Genomic DNA, 13,822 nt, shown 5'->3' on the forward strand with positions numbered 1-13,822 from the left:
GAGCCCGACGATCCAAACGCTTCTGATGACCCGAACGGGCCCAACGATCCAGACGGGCTGGATGATCCAAACAGGTCCGATGATACGGACGTGCCTGACGAACTGGACGGGCCCAACGACTCGGACGTGCTCGACTATCCAGACGGGCCCAATGATTTGGACGGGCCCGTCTATGTCATTTAGCTCGTCAAGTTTGTTGGGCCCATTTGGATCTTTAGGACCGTTCTAGTCGTCGGGCTCCTCGTGGTCATCGGGACCATCTGGTTCGTCGGGCCCTTCCGGGTCGTTATGCTTGTCTGGGTCGTTGGGCCCGACCAGACGGGCCCATCCAGGTCATTTGGCTCGATCGTATCTTCTGGCCCGTCCGAATCGTTAGGCATGTTCTGGTCATCGGACTCATCTTGGTCATTGGGCCTGTCTGGTTCGTCGGGCTCATCCGTGTTGTCGGACTTGTTCTGGTCGTCACGCTTGTCCGTGTTGTTGGGCCGTTTGGTTTGTAGGGTCCATCTGGGTGATCGGGGCAGTCCGGGTCATCATGCTTATTCGATTCGTTTGGTTCGTCCAAATTGTCGAACCAGTCAGAATCGTCAGACCCCTCTGGCCCGTTCATGCTGTCGCGCAGGTTCGGGTTGTTTGGCCTGTCTGGATCGTCAGACACAACCGAATAGTCGGGCCCAACTGGATCCTCAAGCCCGTTTGGATAGTCGGGCATGTTCGAGTTGTTGGGCTCGTTCGGGTCGTCGGATCCGTTCAGGTCGTTTGACTTGTCTGGGTCATCGAGCCCGTTTGGGTCGCCGTGCTAGTTGGGGTCGTTGGGTAGGTCAGGGTCATTAAGCCTAGAGCCGTCAAAATGGGTTATAACCCACGAGTCAACCCAGCTCATCACGTGTTCGGATCGGGTTGGGTTGAAAAAAAATTACAAATTTTAGTACGGGTTAAAAATGAACCCAACCCACTAAAAACTCAACTCATTCGTGTTGAACCCCATGATGAACCGGATTGACTCACCAACCCACCAATAAATTTTAAATATTAAATTAATATATATATATATATATATATATATATAATATATATATTATATATATATATATATATTTATTTATATATATATATATATATATATATGCATATATATTAATATATAAATATAAATATATATATATATATATATATATATATATATGTATATATATATATATATATATATATATTGTTAGTGAGTCTGCTTTTATATTGGTTTTCATATACTAATTAAATATCGTTTTTCTATTATTCTAGAAAATATTGAGGTACTCATTTTAATATAAAATTGGTTGCATGGTTTTGAATTAACAGGTAATATTATTGTTAGTACTGTAAAATTAATTTAATTATATAATACTTAATCTTTTAATATTATTAGTTAACATTATTTTTGTTTTGTTTTATTGTAGATGGGGATAAAGAAGATGCTTCAAGAGATGAAAATGTTGTGGATTTATCCATTCAAGATTCTAATACTATAGTTTGATAAGTGACAAGAATGATTTGAACTTAGATAGTAATTTATATTTTTGTGATTTTGGTTTGTATTTGAAGTTTAACATAATTTGGGATTTTATTTGGATTGTATTGAAGTTTATTTAGATTTTAATCGGAATTATAATTTAGTTTTCTTGAGATTGAAGAAAAAAAATTGTGTGTTTTTTTTTTTAATTAAGTGAGCCAGTGAGCCAACCCGTTTAACCCGCCAACCCGTGGTGGGTCGAGTCGAGTTCTAATTTTGTTGGCTCGCTAATTAGTGAGCCGGGTTGGGTCGGGTTATCCATTTTGATAGCTCTAATTGGGCCTATTCGGGTTGTCGTGCTTGTCCGGGTCGTTGGGTCTGTCCCACATATATTTTTCATGTTGAAGATGAAAGCCCATGGGTTGGCCCTGACCCACAGGACTTTTGTGGGATTTTTGGTCCTTTGAACTTCTTTGATGGGGTTTTTTTCGACGTAAACTTTTTTGGCCCTAACCCACATGGGCAGGGCCAAACCCTGTGGGCTGGGTCAAATTGACACCTCTTATACATTTTCAAATATGACCAAAACCTATCTTGACAATGAGGTGTATATACTTCAGACAACTTCTTACCTTAAGAATCTAAAAGTTTACATTTGGTTAATTAGTCGGATAGTATTCATTTTGTTTTAAATTTGTTAGTTTGATATCCGTTTTTAGAAGAATGTCAATTGAGTCCCAAATTTTAAAATGTCTCAATTAGATTTTTTAGAAAAAAATTATTAACGCGATTAAGGATATTAATATTTAAAATAAATTACAAAATTAAATATTAATATTTATATTAAAATTTAGTAGTAAAAGTCACAAATAAATATATCAATATTAAGAAATTTTTTTTTTTTTAGAAAAGAAATTTTTTTTTGACAAAAAACGAGATACTATTGGAATTTGATTAACAACTTATTAAAAACATATATCAAATCGATACATTTGAACAAAGAAAAGATGGTATCATCTATTAATTAAACCTTTACATTAAGTGATTAATCTCCAACATTCTTCTTCGTTTATCAGCAATCCATGGTGAAAGACTGGTGCACAGAAAAAGAAAATATTAATGCCATTATCATCTCCCTTTAAAACAAATCTATTTATTTATTCTGTGAAGATAAGCTTTTACGTCACGACATTGTGGAGGGTGTTGGGGTGCGTGTGGGAAAAACCAAAGCGACGCAGTTGAGTTGAATCCCTTCACAATACTGATCCAATCCAAGCCCAATCAAACGGAGTTAAGAACTTTCAACGCGTGGCACGTTGACATCGGAATCATCGAACGGTGCAAGATTGTTCCAGCCAATAGAGCACAACATTTCCATTTGTTGCGTTGCTCCGAAAAGAGAGGACCAAACAAGCCCTTATCACAACTCTATCTAACATAGTACAGGCCCAAACCAAAAAGCTTCGTCTCTCAATTCGGATTCTCCAGCACAATTCCCTTCCCCAAACAACCTTGTTTTGGTATTCTCTCTCTCACACTATTGTTTTTCTTTTATTCGTTTAATTAGTGTTGGGAATTCGCGTGCCCCGGTTGTTTGATCCTTTGACCTTGTAACTTGAGATACTAAAGTTGCAATCTTTAAAGGTGGGGGTTGCGCCTTTTGATTTTGGGTCAACTTAAAGGGGGTATCGATTTGATACGGTCGTATGATTGACTTGATGGGTTGGCTATTATTATTGTTGTGTTGTTTGTAGTATGCTTGGTTGCTTTGGAAAATGATAGAAACGATGAGGGAAATCGAAGATTTGATGATGTGGTTGTTGTTACGACATAGGAAAGGGATTGATGTAACTGTACTTTGGGGTAGTTTAGATGGATTGATTCTCTTTCTCCCTTTATACTATATCATGTGCCAAACATGGCGTAATTGAGTTAAACCTTTTTGTTTTAGCAATATGAATCTTAATCCTGGTTAATGGATTCAATGTGATTTTGTTGTAGTCTGATGTTATTGGAGAAACTTGGATGTTGTTGCTTTCAATATTTTGACCTAGATAAACCGGAGGGTTGTTCTTTTGGGTGAATTCTAAGTGCTAAGTACCCTGGAGACCGGGTCAATATACAGAAGTTTGTCTTGGTTTTTGTTTATTCTCGCAAATAAACCCTCTCTTCTCTTGGCTTTGAACTTGAATAGATTCTTTTGAAACCCTATTCTATTGAAGCTAGCTAGAATTAGAGGTATTCGTGCAGTTCTGCTAATTTATTCGTCATATTTGTTGGTATGGTGAAGAAAAACAGATTCATAGAAAATAATGGTTTAGTGATTCTATATAAGAAAAATGTGTAAATTTACCTACCATGGAGTTTCAAGAATACCTCTAAAACCTTGCAAGATGTGATCTAAAGTAGTCACATTTGGAAGCACTAATACAATAAGTATGGAATTTTATTCTTTTCTGCTGAGCCAGCCTCATCAATTATCATGTTGTCACTTACTCTATATATTTCCAAGGGTGACAGTTTAGGAGTTGCCTTCTTGATTATGACAGAACACAATTACATTATTTGATCCATGTAGCTGATGCCACTTAGTGGCAAAAACACTTTTGTTGTTGAGGAGGGTTAGATGGTCAATTAGTGGCTGCTTGAGTGCTTTGAAAAGGTTATTGAATTGAGATTGCTGTCGTGAATCGCCAACTATTTATTGTATCACCAAATTCAGGTAAAATGAAAAATTACTTCAAATATATATAGATGATATATAATATTCAATGCACATAATGTAAGCTAGAAATAGATAAAACAACTTAAGTAGAAGTTGTACAAAACAATACTATTAGCTATGTCTAAGCTTAAGAAGTCTTTAGTTTAGAAGAATGGCTAGAAAACAATTAAATAGTTAAATGGACTACATGCATTGAATGATTGGGTGAAAAAGAAAGGTGAAATAATCAAATAGGATATGTTCACAAGTGTTCTTTAAAATTCTTTTTCATTTACACATTTGAGCTCGTTTTCTTTTCATGATAATTGGCAAAAAGGTGAAAACATACAGAACATTGAATTGAATGTTGATACGAATTACATAGGTTCATTATGTATCATAATATACAAAGTATTTAAGATTCTTCTTGTGGTACGAATAGGTAGACAACCAAAATGTATCAAATCATAAGACTCAAATAGTGAATTGTAAGATTCTGAAAACTATGCTCTAACAAGTACTTGTGAGAATGGATTTGCGGTTTGAAGAAATTGAGGAAAATTCAAGCAAGGAACAACTAGGAATTTGGTAGGATGGAGATTAAAATATTTGTGTTTTAGTATTCTTTATGAAAACTATAAAGCTTGGCTACTTTGTTTTCAGAATGTGTATATATAAATTTTCATTCTCAATTTAGATTTTTGTCATGATGATTTTTGTATAAAGGAATATTTTCTAGCTTCCCAACTGAATTAACAGATCCTGATTTGATCTGATAGAGTAAATTTTTACAGAATTGAGGGGATGTTACTTGGTGTTTGTGAGGTGGGTAATAAAAATGTAGAACCTACTACATGATTTTGGCCCCATAGTTTACCTACTACTTGAGCTTTGAAGCTACTGTAGTTGAAGATTTTATGCCCCAATAAGTTAAAATTGGAACTTTACAGGTTATACGATACTATTGTTTAACATTCTCAGAACAGAATACTATTGTTTAGTTCCTTGCATGAAGGTTGAGAGAATAAATGAAAATGAGAAGAAAAATGACCTTAGTAGTAAATTGAAATTTGATGAGATTGTGTTTGCTTGTGTTCTTCAATTTTTAAATACAAATGGTGTTACTGTTGGATTTCATGTTTGCAAGAAGTATGGGTCTTCAAATGCACATGCATTATAGAAACTCAAACTACACATTATCACATGAATGATGCCACTTAGATGATTGGAAGGTCTACTAATTATTCCTGCTAATTGATTATCGTGCTTTTGTGATCTTCATGAAGTATTTGTGGAGGTGCCAAATTGTAATTCTCAGAATTATTTTCACATTTAAAAATTTTGATGATAACTTAGTTCTTACTGTTTTAATATTAGTACCGTTTAGTTTATGAGTTGACATGTTTAACAACTTAATCTGACACCTTTTTTTTTATAAAAAAAAAAGAAGAAAAAAACTCTACACAAAAAATTGCTATATCAAGTGAGAGCTCTAAACACCATCACCCTCCCTATTTAATATGAGAATATCGCACTTTACATTACCTACTCCTGTTTCTAATTTAGTTGACATGAACTGTGTCATTTGTTATATAACAGCAATTAGTAAAGAAGATGAGTACGTTGGATGCAACAAGGGCTGAACTTGGTCTTCTTGTTTTATATTTGAGCAAGGCTGAAACAAGGGACAAGATATGCAGGGCAATTCAGTATGGTTCCAAATTTGTTAGTAACGGGGAACCTGGTACTGCTCAGAATGTTGACAAATCAACCAGCCTGGCACGAAAGGTCTTCCGTCTTTTCAAGGTTAGGTTATTTTCATTTTCTGAGTTTTGAAACATTCTTTTTCATCTGATCATAACTTCGGTATAGGAAGTTATTTCATATTTTCTGTTTGTCACTTAGGGAGTTTCTGTATATTAATGATATTCCTTAGATTGGTTTGCGCTCAGAAAAGACTAGAAATCTGTTGTATGCATAATTTTCTCTTTTTGTTTTAGGTTCCATGGCCATGATAGGAAAAAAGGATAAATCAAAGACAGTCAAATACTGTTAATTTTTCAAAGTACTAGCCAGTTATAAAATTCAAGCAGTCGTTTTGGCAAAAAATTAGGTGTTACAAACTATTGAGTTCATGCAATGACCATCACTCTTATACTTCACTCTTTAATTCGCAGTTTGTCAATGACCTACATGCTTTGATAAGTCCAACGCCACAGGGCACTCCCTTGCCCCTAATTCTGTTGGGAAAGGTATGGGCACTGCAAGAACATTTAACCTTTTATCATCCTTTTCGTGTTTCTATATTTTACTTATTTTGCTTATGACTAATCTCCATCAGGAAACTTAGTTGGCTACCTATAATGAAGTTTCTCTTCCCAACCATTTTCTTTCATCTTTTGTTTTATGTTTCAGTCCAAGAATGCTCTTCTCTCTACTTTCTTGTTTCTTGATCAAATTGTGTGGCTTGGCAGAACAGGAATCTACCAGGTTGGAAATTATAAAATATATGTTTTGTTTAGCATCATGTTTGTTTCTACTATCATATAGAAATCATCTAGCAGTGTGTTAAGAGTTTTTCTGTCCAACTACAGAATAAAGAACGCACCGAATTAATTGGCCGGATATCTCTTTTCTGTTGGCTGGGTTCCTCGGTGTGCACCACCTTGGTTGAGGTTTGTGGCTTACCTACCTTCACTGATTTTAACATTTGTGCATTTATGCCCTCAAGTTCCCTCACTGTTTACCCTTGTAATATGTTTTACTTTGATCAGCTCGGGGAGCTTGGGAGACTCTCTGCATCAATGAAGAAGTTAGAGAAAGAACTCAAGAACAAGAATAAATCTGATGTATGTTGTCCATGCATGTGTCCAAATTCTTCAGACTTCTGTTTTTTTGTTTTACTTTTGGACTGTGATTGCATTACTTTTCTGTTTATTCCATTACTTATGTCTGCAGGATGCGCAATACCGTGGCAAAGTAAAACAGTCAAATGAGAGGACTTTATCACTCATCAAAGCAGGAATTGATATAGTGGTAGCAGCTGGACTGCTTCAACTGGCACCTAAGACAGTTAATCCACGTGTCACTGGTGCATTCGGATTTGTATCATCTCTAATATCTTGCTATCAGGTACATGCTTGTAAACTTGTAGTATGCTTCGTTTGTGCTTTTATTTTCTATCCCTAAAATTTTGTATCCGTGACCTTTCTGTGTGCACAAACATACATACCCTTTTGCAACTATTGACCAAGAAACAGAAAAATGCAGACAAAATGAGCTCTTGACAATTTTTTCTCAAAAACAGTAGTAACCTCGTTGGCAATGTTTCAAATTAAGTTTTGTAGATAGTTGTCTCTCTTGATCTTTAAGGTTATGGTTTCTTTACATTCTTTAGAGTGCCAGTTTTACTGACAAGAATTTCTGGTTTGTGCTATGCAGCTGCTTCCTGCTCCGGCCAAATCCAAAACCTCGTGAAGTGTGGAAGAATAGAATGGTTTTCATGAGGTCTCACTGTTGTCAAATAATTATATGAATTGGTCAGAAAATGTTGGTCGGTGTGATCATTGACCAATTTTCATCATAGTCGCAGTTGCTCCCAAAAACTGCTATGTAGGGTTATCTATGCAACAATATTCATAATTTACATACATAAATTTAAGACATCCAACATCAAATTAGTTCACCCTTTCCCCTCAATGCCTTATTGTGTTGTCAAAACGGTTCAAATTGATCTTTGAGGGACAAAATGAATGCGTTGATTTTCTCTATAAAGGACTCATTTGATGTTTTTATAAAGGATAATTGTGGTTTTGTTTTGTGTATTGAACAAATGAATGAATAGTCTGTTCCATTGTCATGAGGAAATGAGTTTGGAGTGAAGACAGTTTTGAATTGGATTAGATCAATAGGATTCCAGAAAATATATTGAAACGAACTTCAAATTTTTCAGATTGGCAAGAGATAGTTTTGAAAATTAAATCGTATTGAACGAATTAACTAGTTCAACAAGGAATTTGTCAACTGTTTATTGACGTAAAATTATTAATTTTATATATTACATTTCTAAATTACCATGAATTATTAGAACTTAAGGAATGTTGTCAATCATCAACATCATTGAATGATTAGTAAGTTAATTACGATTAACTTTATACTAGTTATTATTGAATTTATGAAGTCACATATGGACGAGGACTCGATCTTTTAAATAAATATAATTTATCTAATAATCAAATTAGTGGGTTTTGTTTCATCAAAAATAAACATTTTAGTGAATTTATAACTTAAATATTACTAAAATAATTTAGTGATATTATAAATATTATAAAGTACGACAATAATTATTAAATTTGATGAAGATACGAAAAGCTTCGACTATAATTCCTTAAGGAGATATTTGTTGACAAGGAAAACAAAATAAGTTGATTATTTTCAAAAGCATTTAGAAGATAATGCCAAAAGTTTTGCAAATATCAAATTAAATATGCATTTAAAGATACATATTTAAAGTCTTTTTTATAGTTCTATTCATCAAATAGTTATAAAATCAGTAGTCATAGAATACAAGTATTATATCTTCGTGCAATTAAGAAAAAGATTTTGAAATTCCAAGAACAAATATATAAATACACCCTTTCAATTTTTCTATTCTATTGTCATATTATCATTCCGCAAGGCAAACTAATATTAATATTCTCTAAAATATTTGGAAATTTTTTACATAGACAATACATGTAATAAAATAACATCACTGAAGTTCCTTCCCAGTTGAGGTTATTTTCAGCCAAAGCCAAAGATTTGCTCAAAGTGCATTCATTTTTTTCTTCCACGAGCACGTAATTCGAAACACAACAAAAGGTTAGTACAATAAATTAGGAACGAAGTCGATTAACTTATCATGCTTAGTTTGTGACAAATGATGTTGTCAGCACGTAGCATCAGATGCTAAAACCCCATAATTGGGTAGATGATACAAGTTTACGACTTGTGAGAGAGCTCAAGTTTCAAGCATCATGTTAAACCTCAGACAAAAAAGGCGCAATATTTGTTCAACACCATATCTACAAGAGGAATAAATTCTTAGTATCAGTAGCAAACCAGAGAAAGACCAGAGTTTTTGAAGGGTAAACATTAAAAAAAAAAAAAGGAAAACTAGTTGGAATGTAATCACTCCTTGCCTGGGGAGATTATAATTTTTTTTTCCCTTTTCTTTATTTGGGAGGGGATCATAAAAGCAAGCAAAGATCAAAGGGCAAATTCTGGATCAAAATCATCAATATCATATTCTTCATCATCCCACTCATCTTCCAAGACTCCTACTCCTTGTGCACGCAATATAGTCACAATTCGTTGGATATCTCTCATTATTCTTGGCTCCTCGGAAGCATCTTCAGATTCATTTCCAGATGTCAATACAGGTTGATGGTTAGCCAGCTGGTCCCTCTTCAACACAAACATTCCAGAGGGCTCAAGAATTTCCACATTGAACGGTGGTGACAATGAGCCTCCCAGAACTTGAACATGGGAAACACTGCAATCACAATTTTCAAGTAAGGAACTGAACAAAAACAATATGTGATATGACTTGTATGCTACATTAGGAATTCTTTTCAAATGAAAGTGCCAGCATAACAACTATGTCATAAATTGTCGCAAACATTTTTGGCCAATATTCACTAATTCGTGATGTGTCACATTTTTAAAGACAGCAACGACATTAAAACCTAGCACTGCATAAGGCTTATTAGACATTGTTTAAGATACTGAATCAGCTCTGCCACTAATTAAGTTTCATAAATCCTCAACAACAAAACAAGTTTGACAAGTAGAGACCAAATGGAAGAACAGAACGCACCAAATGTATAACAAACCATCCATTTCTTGTCTCTGTACTCTTCCCAAAAGCTCAATCTGCAAGATACCCCCAATACAAAGCACAGGTTCTGGAAGCTTGAACTTCTGTAGTTCGTTTTCCTGTTCACAAGGATTTTTCTCTCTAAGATTTATGTAAAGGGATACACAAACCGAATCATGATGCTAATAATTTTAGTCATGCAGTTTTCTTTAGTATTTCACTCAGCAACGACAATCCGGGTTATTCTATTTTTTAGGGAAATAGATGTTCCCATTCTCCAACAACTTTTATTTTCAAATTTGTAATATTTACATTGAATAATGCATAGACCCAGAATCAAAGTCATGGAAGTGCGTCAACAATCTAATAAATAAATCAAACTTGATATAATTCATTCTCCTCATCACATGCATAACACATTATGAACTGACAAAAGCCTGAAGGGACATTGGATCTTCCCAACTAAAGCATTTCAATATAGGATTGGTGTAGTTTCCCACTTTATGTCAGCCAAATATTCTTTCTTATTGCGTAAGAATGTGACTTCTGATAATTCATTATGATTTATGAAATGTGAAACTTTTTTTAGTTAGTTTTTATATATATGTTATATAAATTATTTAACTTGTATGCAGTTGGGGAATTGACCCCTCCATATCTGTCAACATGATGGATAACTACGATTTTCAATGTTATGGCTAACGGAACTTATTTGTAGCATAGTGTCACTAGGGAAGTAACCATTTGAATAAAAGGAGAATATCAAATGACAGGTCATGCTGGAATTTGAATAATAGGCTCCTTCTGAAACCTAGGATTCTAATGACAATGAGAAGTGAAGTAACCATTAGTTAAAAGGCCCAATCAGAAGATTCCCTTACTAGCATATCTACCTCCCAATAATTTGATATAATATGTTTTAATTTGATAAAAAATAACCACCAATTTACCATCTATTGCCAACAGTAAGATTTAATGTACTCTTGACTGAATGAATGTGGCATGCCTAATTATTTATTTACTTCAATCATTTTAGCCAACTAGAGCATAAGAGAAATTTGGGGTCAGGCCATCTGATTGCTTTTCCAATGCGGATATGAGCCACAAGGGCATGGTTTGGTCCAATAGACCAAGGGTGTGATTCACGTTATTTTCAACAGTAGAAAGGGAACTGGGAGACAAGCAAATATTACTTATGAGGCGACTTCTTATTACATCATATAATGTGGTAAAGGAGAGGAAGAGTTATGAAGCCTTCTGACGATGACACAAGCGACACTCTTAAACAGAACTTAAAGAGATTTGAATTAGATGTAGATCTGCGATATGGACCTGGTTTGTCCAATAGATGTTGGATAATTCAAATCATTTTTAACAGTGGAATGTAAATTAAGTAACCAAAGAAATCATTTCCTTATGCAGTGATTTCTTATTAATATATATCATGCAGAGAGTATATGTTGTCTAAACATAAGGGAGCTTGAATAAATTTGACAATATAATTGTGGCTGTACTAAACACCTAATAAGCCAGATGATAATGATGACGATTGATTCATAAAACCAGGTCTTTCTTATCCAATGCTAAAAAAGAAGCCTAAGTTGCATTAAGACTTTTTTTCAATATTCTGTTCAGTTCAATCAAAAGCATCACAATTATAACACTAGGGAGTTCACTGGTTATAGAAGGGGGTTATTACAATTTGGGACAAACTTTGAGTACAAACCTGCAGAAGGATAAGGCATCCTTTAACAGGAAAGGATCTACTTTTTCACATCAACCATTGGGCAATCAATGAAATAGATATTATTCATTGGAAAAACAAGTTGACAAACTAGATAAGATGTAAGTTAAATACCTGAGACATTGGAAACTCCGGTGAAGTATAGGTCCACACAAACAATTCATCATCTACAGCATCTAAAGAGGCTTTAGGATGACCCATTTTAAACCGAACAGAGCTTGCGGAGTATATTGGTGACCCCAGCTGAAAGTAAGCTAGAAAAGGCATGATATTGTTAGCAAAAAGATGAAAGTATAGCATAAATGGGTCAAGCCATCATCTGTGAATATTTCAAAGAGCACCTTGAAAAGGCTGGATATTGATTTCTGTAATAAGACAAATTTGAGAGACCAACTCGTATGTTAATGTCTCGGGCACATTGGGATTACTTTGTCCGTTACTTGACCAGTAGGAATATCTACCACCAATGACATCTCTTGGCTCAAGTGTATTATCAATGCTCTCCTGAGGAAAGTTATCAGTGCTAGAAGCACCAATTGTCTTAGCAATGCAATTCATTGCAACAGATGACATGAGAGCTTTACCTAAATAAGAAAAAACTCTATGTTCTCTCTGTAGCACTAGCCATTCCATAGAATTACTAGATCCAACCTCTGCATTTTCCTTCCCTCCATGTTGATTGAGTTCAACAACAAAAGCAACTCTAGATAATTGAGGAAACATTCTCAAGCACAGCTGCTTGCAAAGACCATTTGCAATCACTGCAAACCAAAATAGTGTTGATCAAATTTGAAACGTAAAATTCAAGGCAACAAGGAACTAGAACTGAATTTTCATGAAACTGATGCATCAGTTGAGAAACAAAAGCATACTTTGAACTAGTGTAACTCACCAGATTGTCTCCAAGATCGGGAGACACAGGTCACACGAACAAGATCAGCAGGATCATCCAGGCACATAAGTATCTTAAGAGACGTATCAGAATCAAGATAGCTGATAAAATCTTCATGATATTCCATTGTGGACATTGTGATGATGAACAAAAAAAACTACGAATCTTCTCAAGACGGATTGAATTGCCTAATAAAGTCAGCTGTAACACCCACTTTAAAGTGAAAAACAAAGATACTTAAAACAAAAAGTATGGTCTTGTTTTACAACCTTTTTATGGACAAATTGCTTCCTTTTCATGAATGCTTAAAACCAAATTTGAAATAAATATACCCATATCTCAAAAATTCGGAAATTTCCACCCCTTCATTTTCTCATAGTTATAGCATAACAATGGGATACAGAACTCCTCCACCCCACAGGCTAATCAAACAATGACACAAACAGGAAATGATTGAATAGATTGCACGTGAAGGGTGAAAAACGTTACCAAACCAGCACAAAACCAAAAGATAATAAAAAAATGAAACCCGATTGAGTAATGGGCTATGAAATTCAGACCTTTTGGGTTAAATCTTTCGCAATCAACTCAACAAGGAGGAAATTTCGAAAATAAAATTGAATATAGAGTAAACAGAAATGAAACTAAGAATGGAAATTTCTGAAGATACAGGGGAAACTTAGGGTAGAGGGCAAAAGGGTGGGTGTGTTGAAGGGAAATGAAAAAAAAAAAAAAAAATCACCTTTGATGTGTGTAAGAAGGCATACCCGTTGCTGCAGAAGCGAAACCCTAGAAATGGATGGGCGAGAAAATTGAACAGATAAAGAGAGAAAGGTAAGTTTGATGTTGGTACGTACTGAGGAACGGCAAATAACCTTACCAAACACAAACCTTCATTATTGCTCTATTGGTTTATACCAAAAAAACAAAAAACAGGTTCAGAACTGTTTCGTTTATGTTTTGTTTGGTTTTGTATATTAAAAAATAATCAAAATTCTACGAGTACGAATACCATATCGGATAAAATATGTTTTTTACAATAATTTATAATATAATTCTATTGTCAATACAATTATTGTGTTTACTGATTTTCATATACAAATAATTACCCCGTTTCATTTGTAACTGCTACAGTT

At 34.6% G+C, this 13,822-nt stretch overlaps 2 protein-coding genes across 7 annotated transcripts; one reads left to right on the forward strand and one right to left on the reverse strand.

Moving 5' to 3' along the window:
• The first annotated feature begins 2,754 nt into the window (after positions 1–2,754).
• Positions 2,755–7,967, forward strand: PEX11C (peroxin 11c). Of its 2 annotated transcripts, none has more exons than XM_028069912.2 (8): positions 2,755–3,009; positions 5,793–5,999; positions 6,371–6,445; positions 6,609–6,683; positions 6,788–6,868; positions 6,968–7,042; positions 7,152–7,325; positions 7,635–7,967. In XM_028069912.2, exons 2-8 carry the CDS (start codon positions 5,808–5,810, stop codon positions 7,668–7,670), a joined length of 708 nt encoding a protein of 235 aa, XP_027925713.1. In that variant the 5' UTR covers positions 2,755–3,009; positions 5,793–5,807; the 3' UTR covers positions 7,671–7,967. The 2 variants fall into 2 exon arrangements, with proteins under 2 accessions (XP_027925713.1, XP_027925714.1); XM_028069913.2 differs by lacking the exon at positions 2,755–3,009 and adding an exon at positions 3,010–3,133.
• A 1,091-nt stretch (positions 7,968–9,058) lies between these two features.
• On the reverse strand, positions 9,059–13,613 carry LOC114183059 (F-box family protein). Of its 5 annotated transcripts, XR_003604285.2 has the most exons (7): positions 13,429–13,613; positions 12,687–12,887; positions 12,136–12,555; positions 11,909–12,048; positions 10,051–10,169; positions 9,374–9,726; positions 9,059–9,256 (listed from the first exon to the last, which is right to left on the reverse strand). XR_003604285.2 is itself a non-coding variant. In XM_028069908.2 (6 exons), exons 2-6 carry the CDS (start codon positions 12,820–12,822, stop codon positions 9,441–9,443), a joined length of 1,101 nt encoding a protein of 366 aa, XP_027925709.1. In that variant the 5' UTR covers positions 12,823–12,887; positions 13,429–13,613; the 3' UTR covers positions 9,059–9,440. The 5 variants fall into 5 exon arrangements, 4 of the variants coding, with proteins under 4 accessions (XP_027925709.1, XP_027925711.1, XP_027925710.1 ...); XM_028069908.2 differs by having other exon boundaries at positions 9,059–9,726; XM_028069910.2 differs by having other exon boundaries at positions 9,059–9,726; positions 13,454–13,607.
• Positions 13,614–13,822: the final 209 nt, after the last annotated feature.

Source organism: Vigna unguiculata, chromosome 5, assembly GCF_037176805.1.
Source record: "Vigna unguiculata cultivar grain cowpea cultivar isolate G323 ecotype 2 chromosome 5, ASM3717680v1, whole genome shotgun sequence".
Classification (NCBI taxonomy): domain Eukaryota; kingdom Viridiplantae; phylum Streptophyta; class Magnoliopsida; order Fabales; family Fabaceae; genus Vigna; species Vigna unguiculata.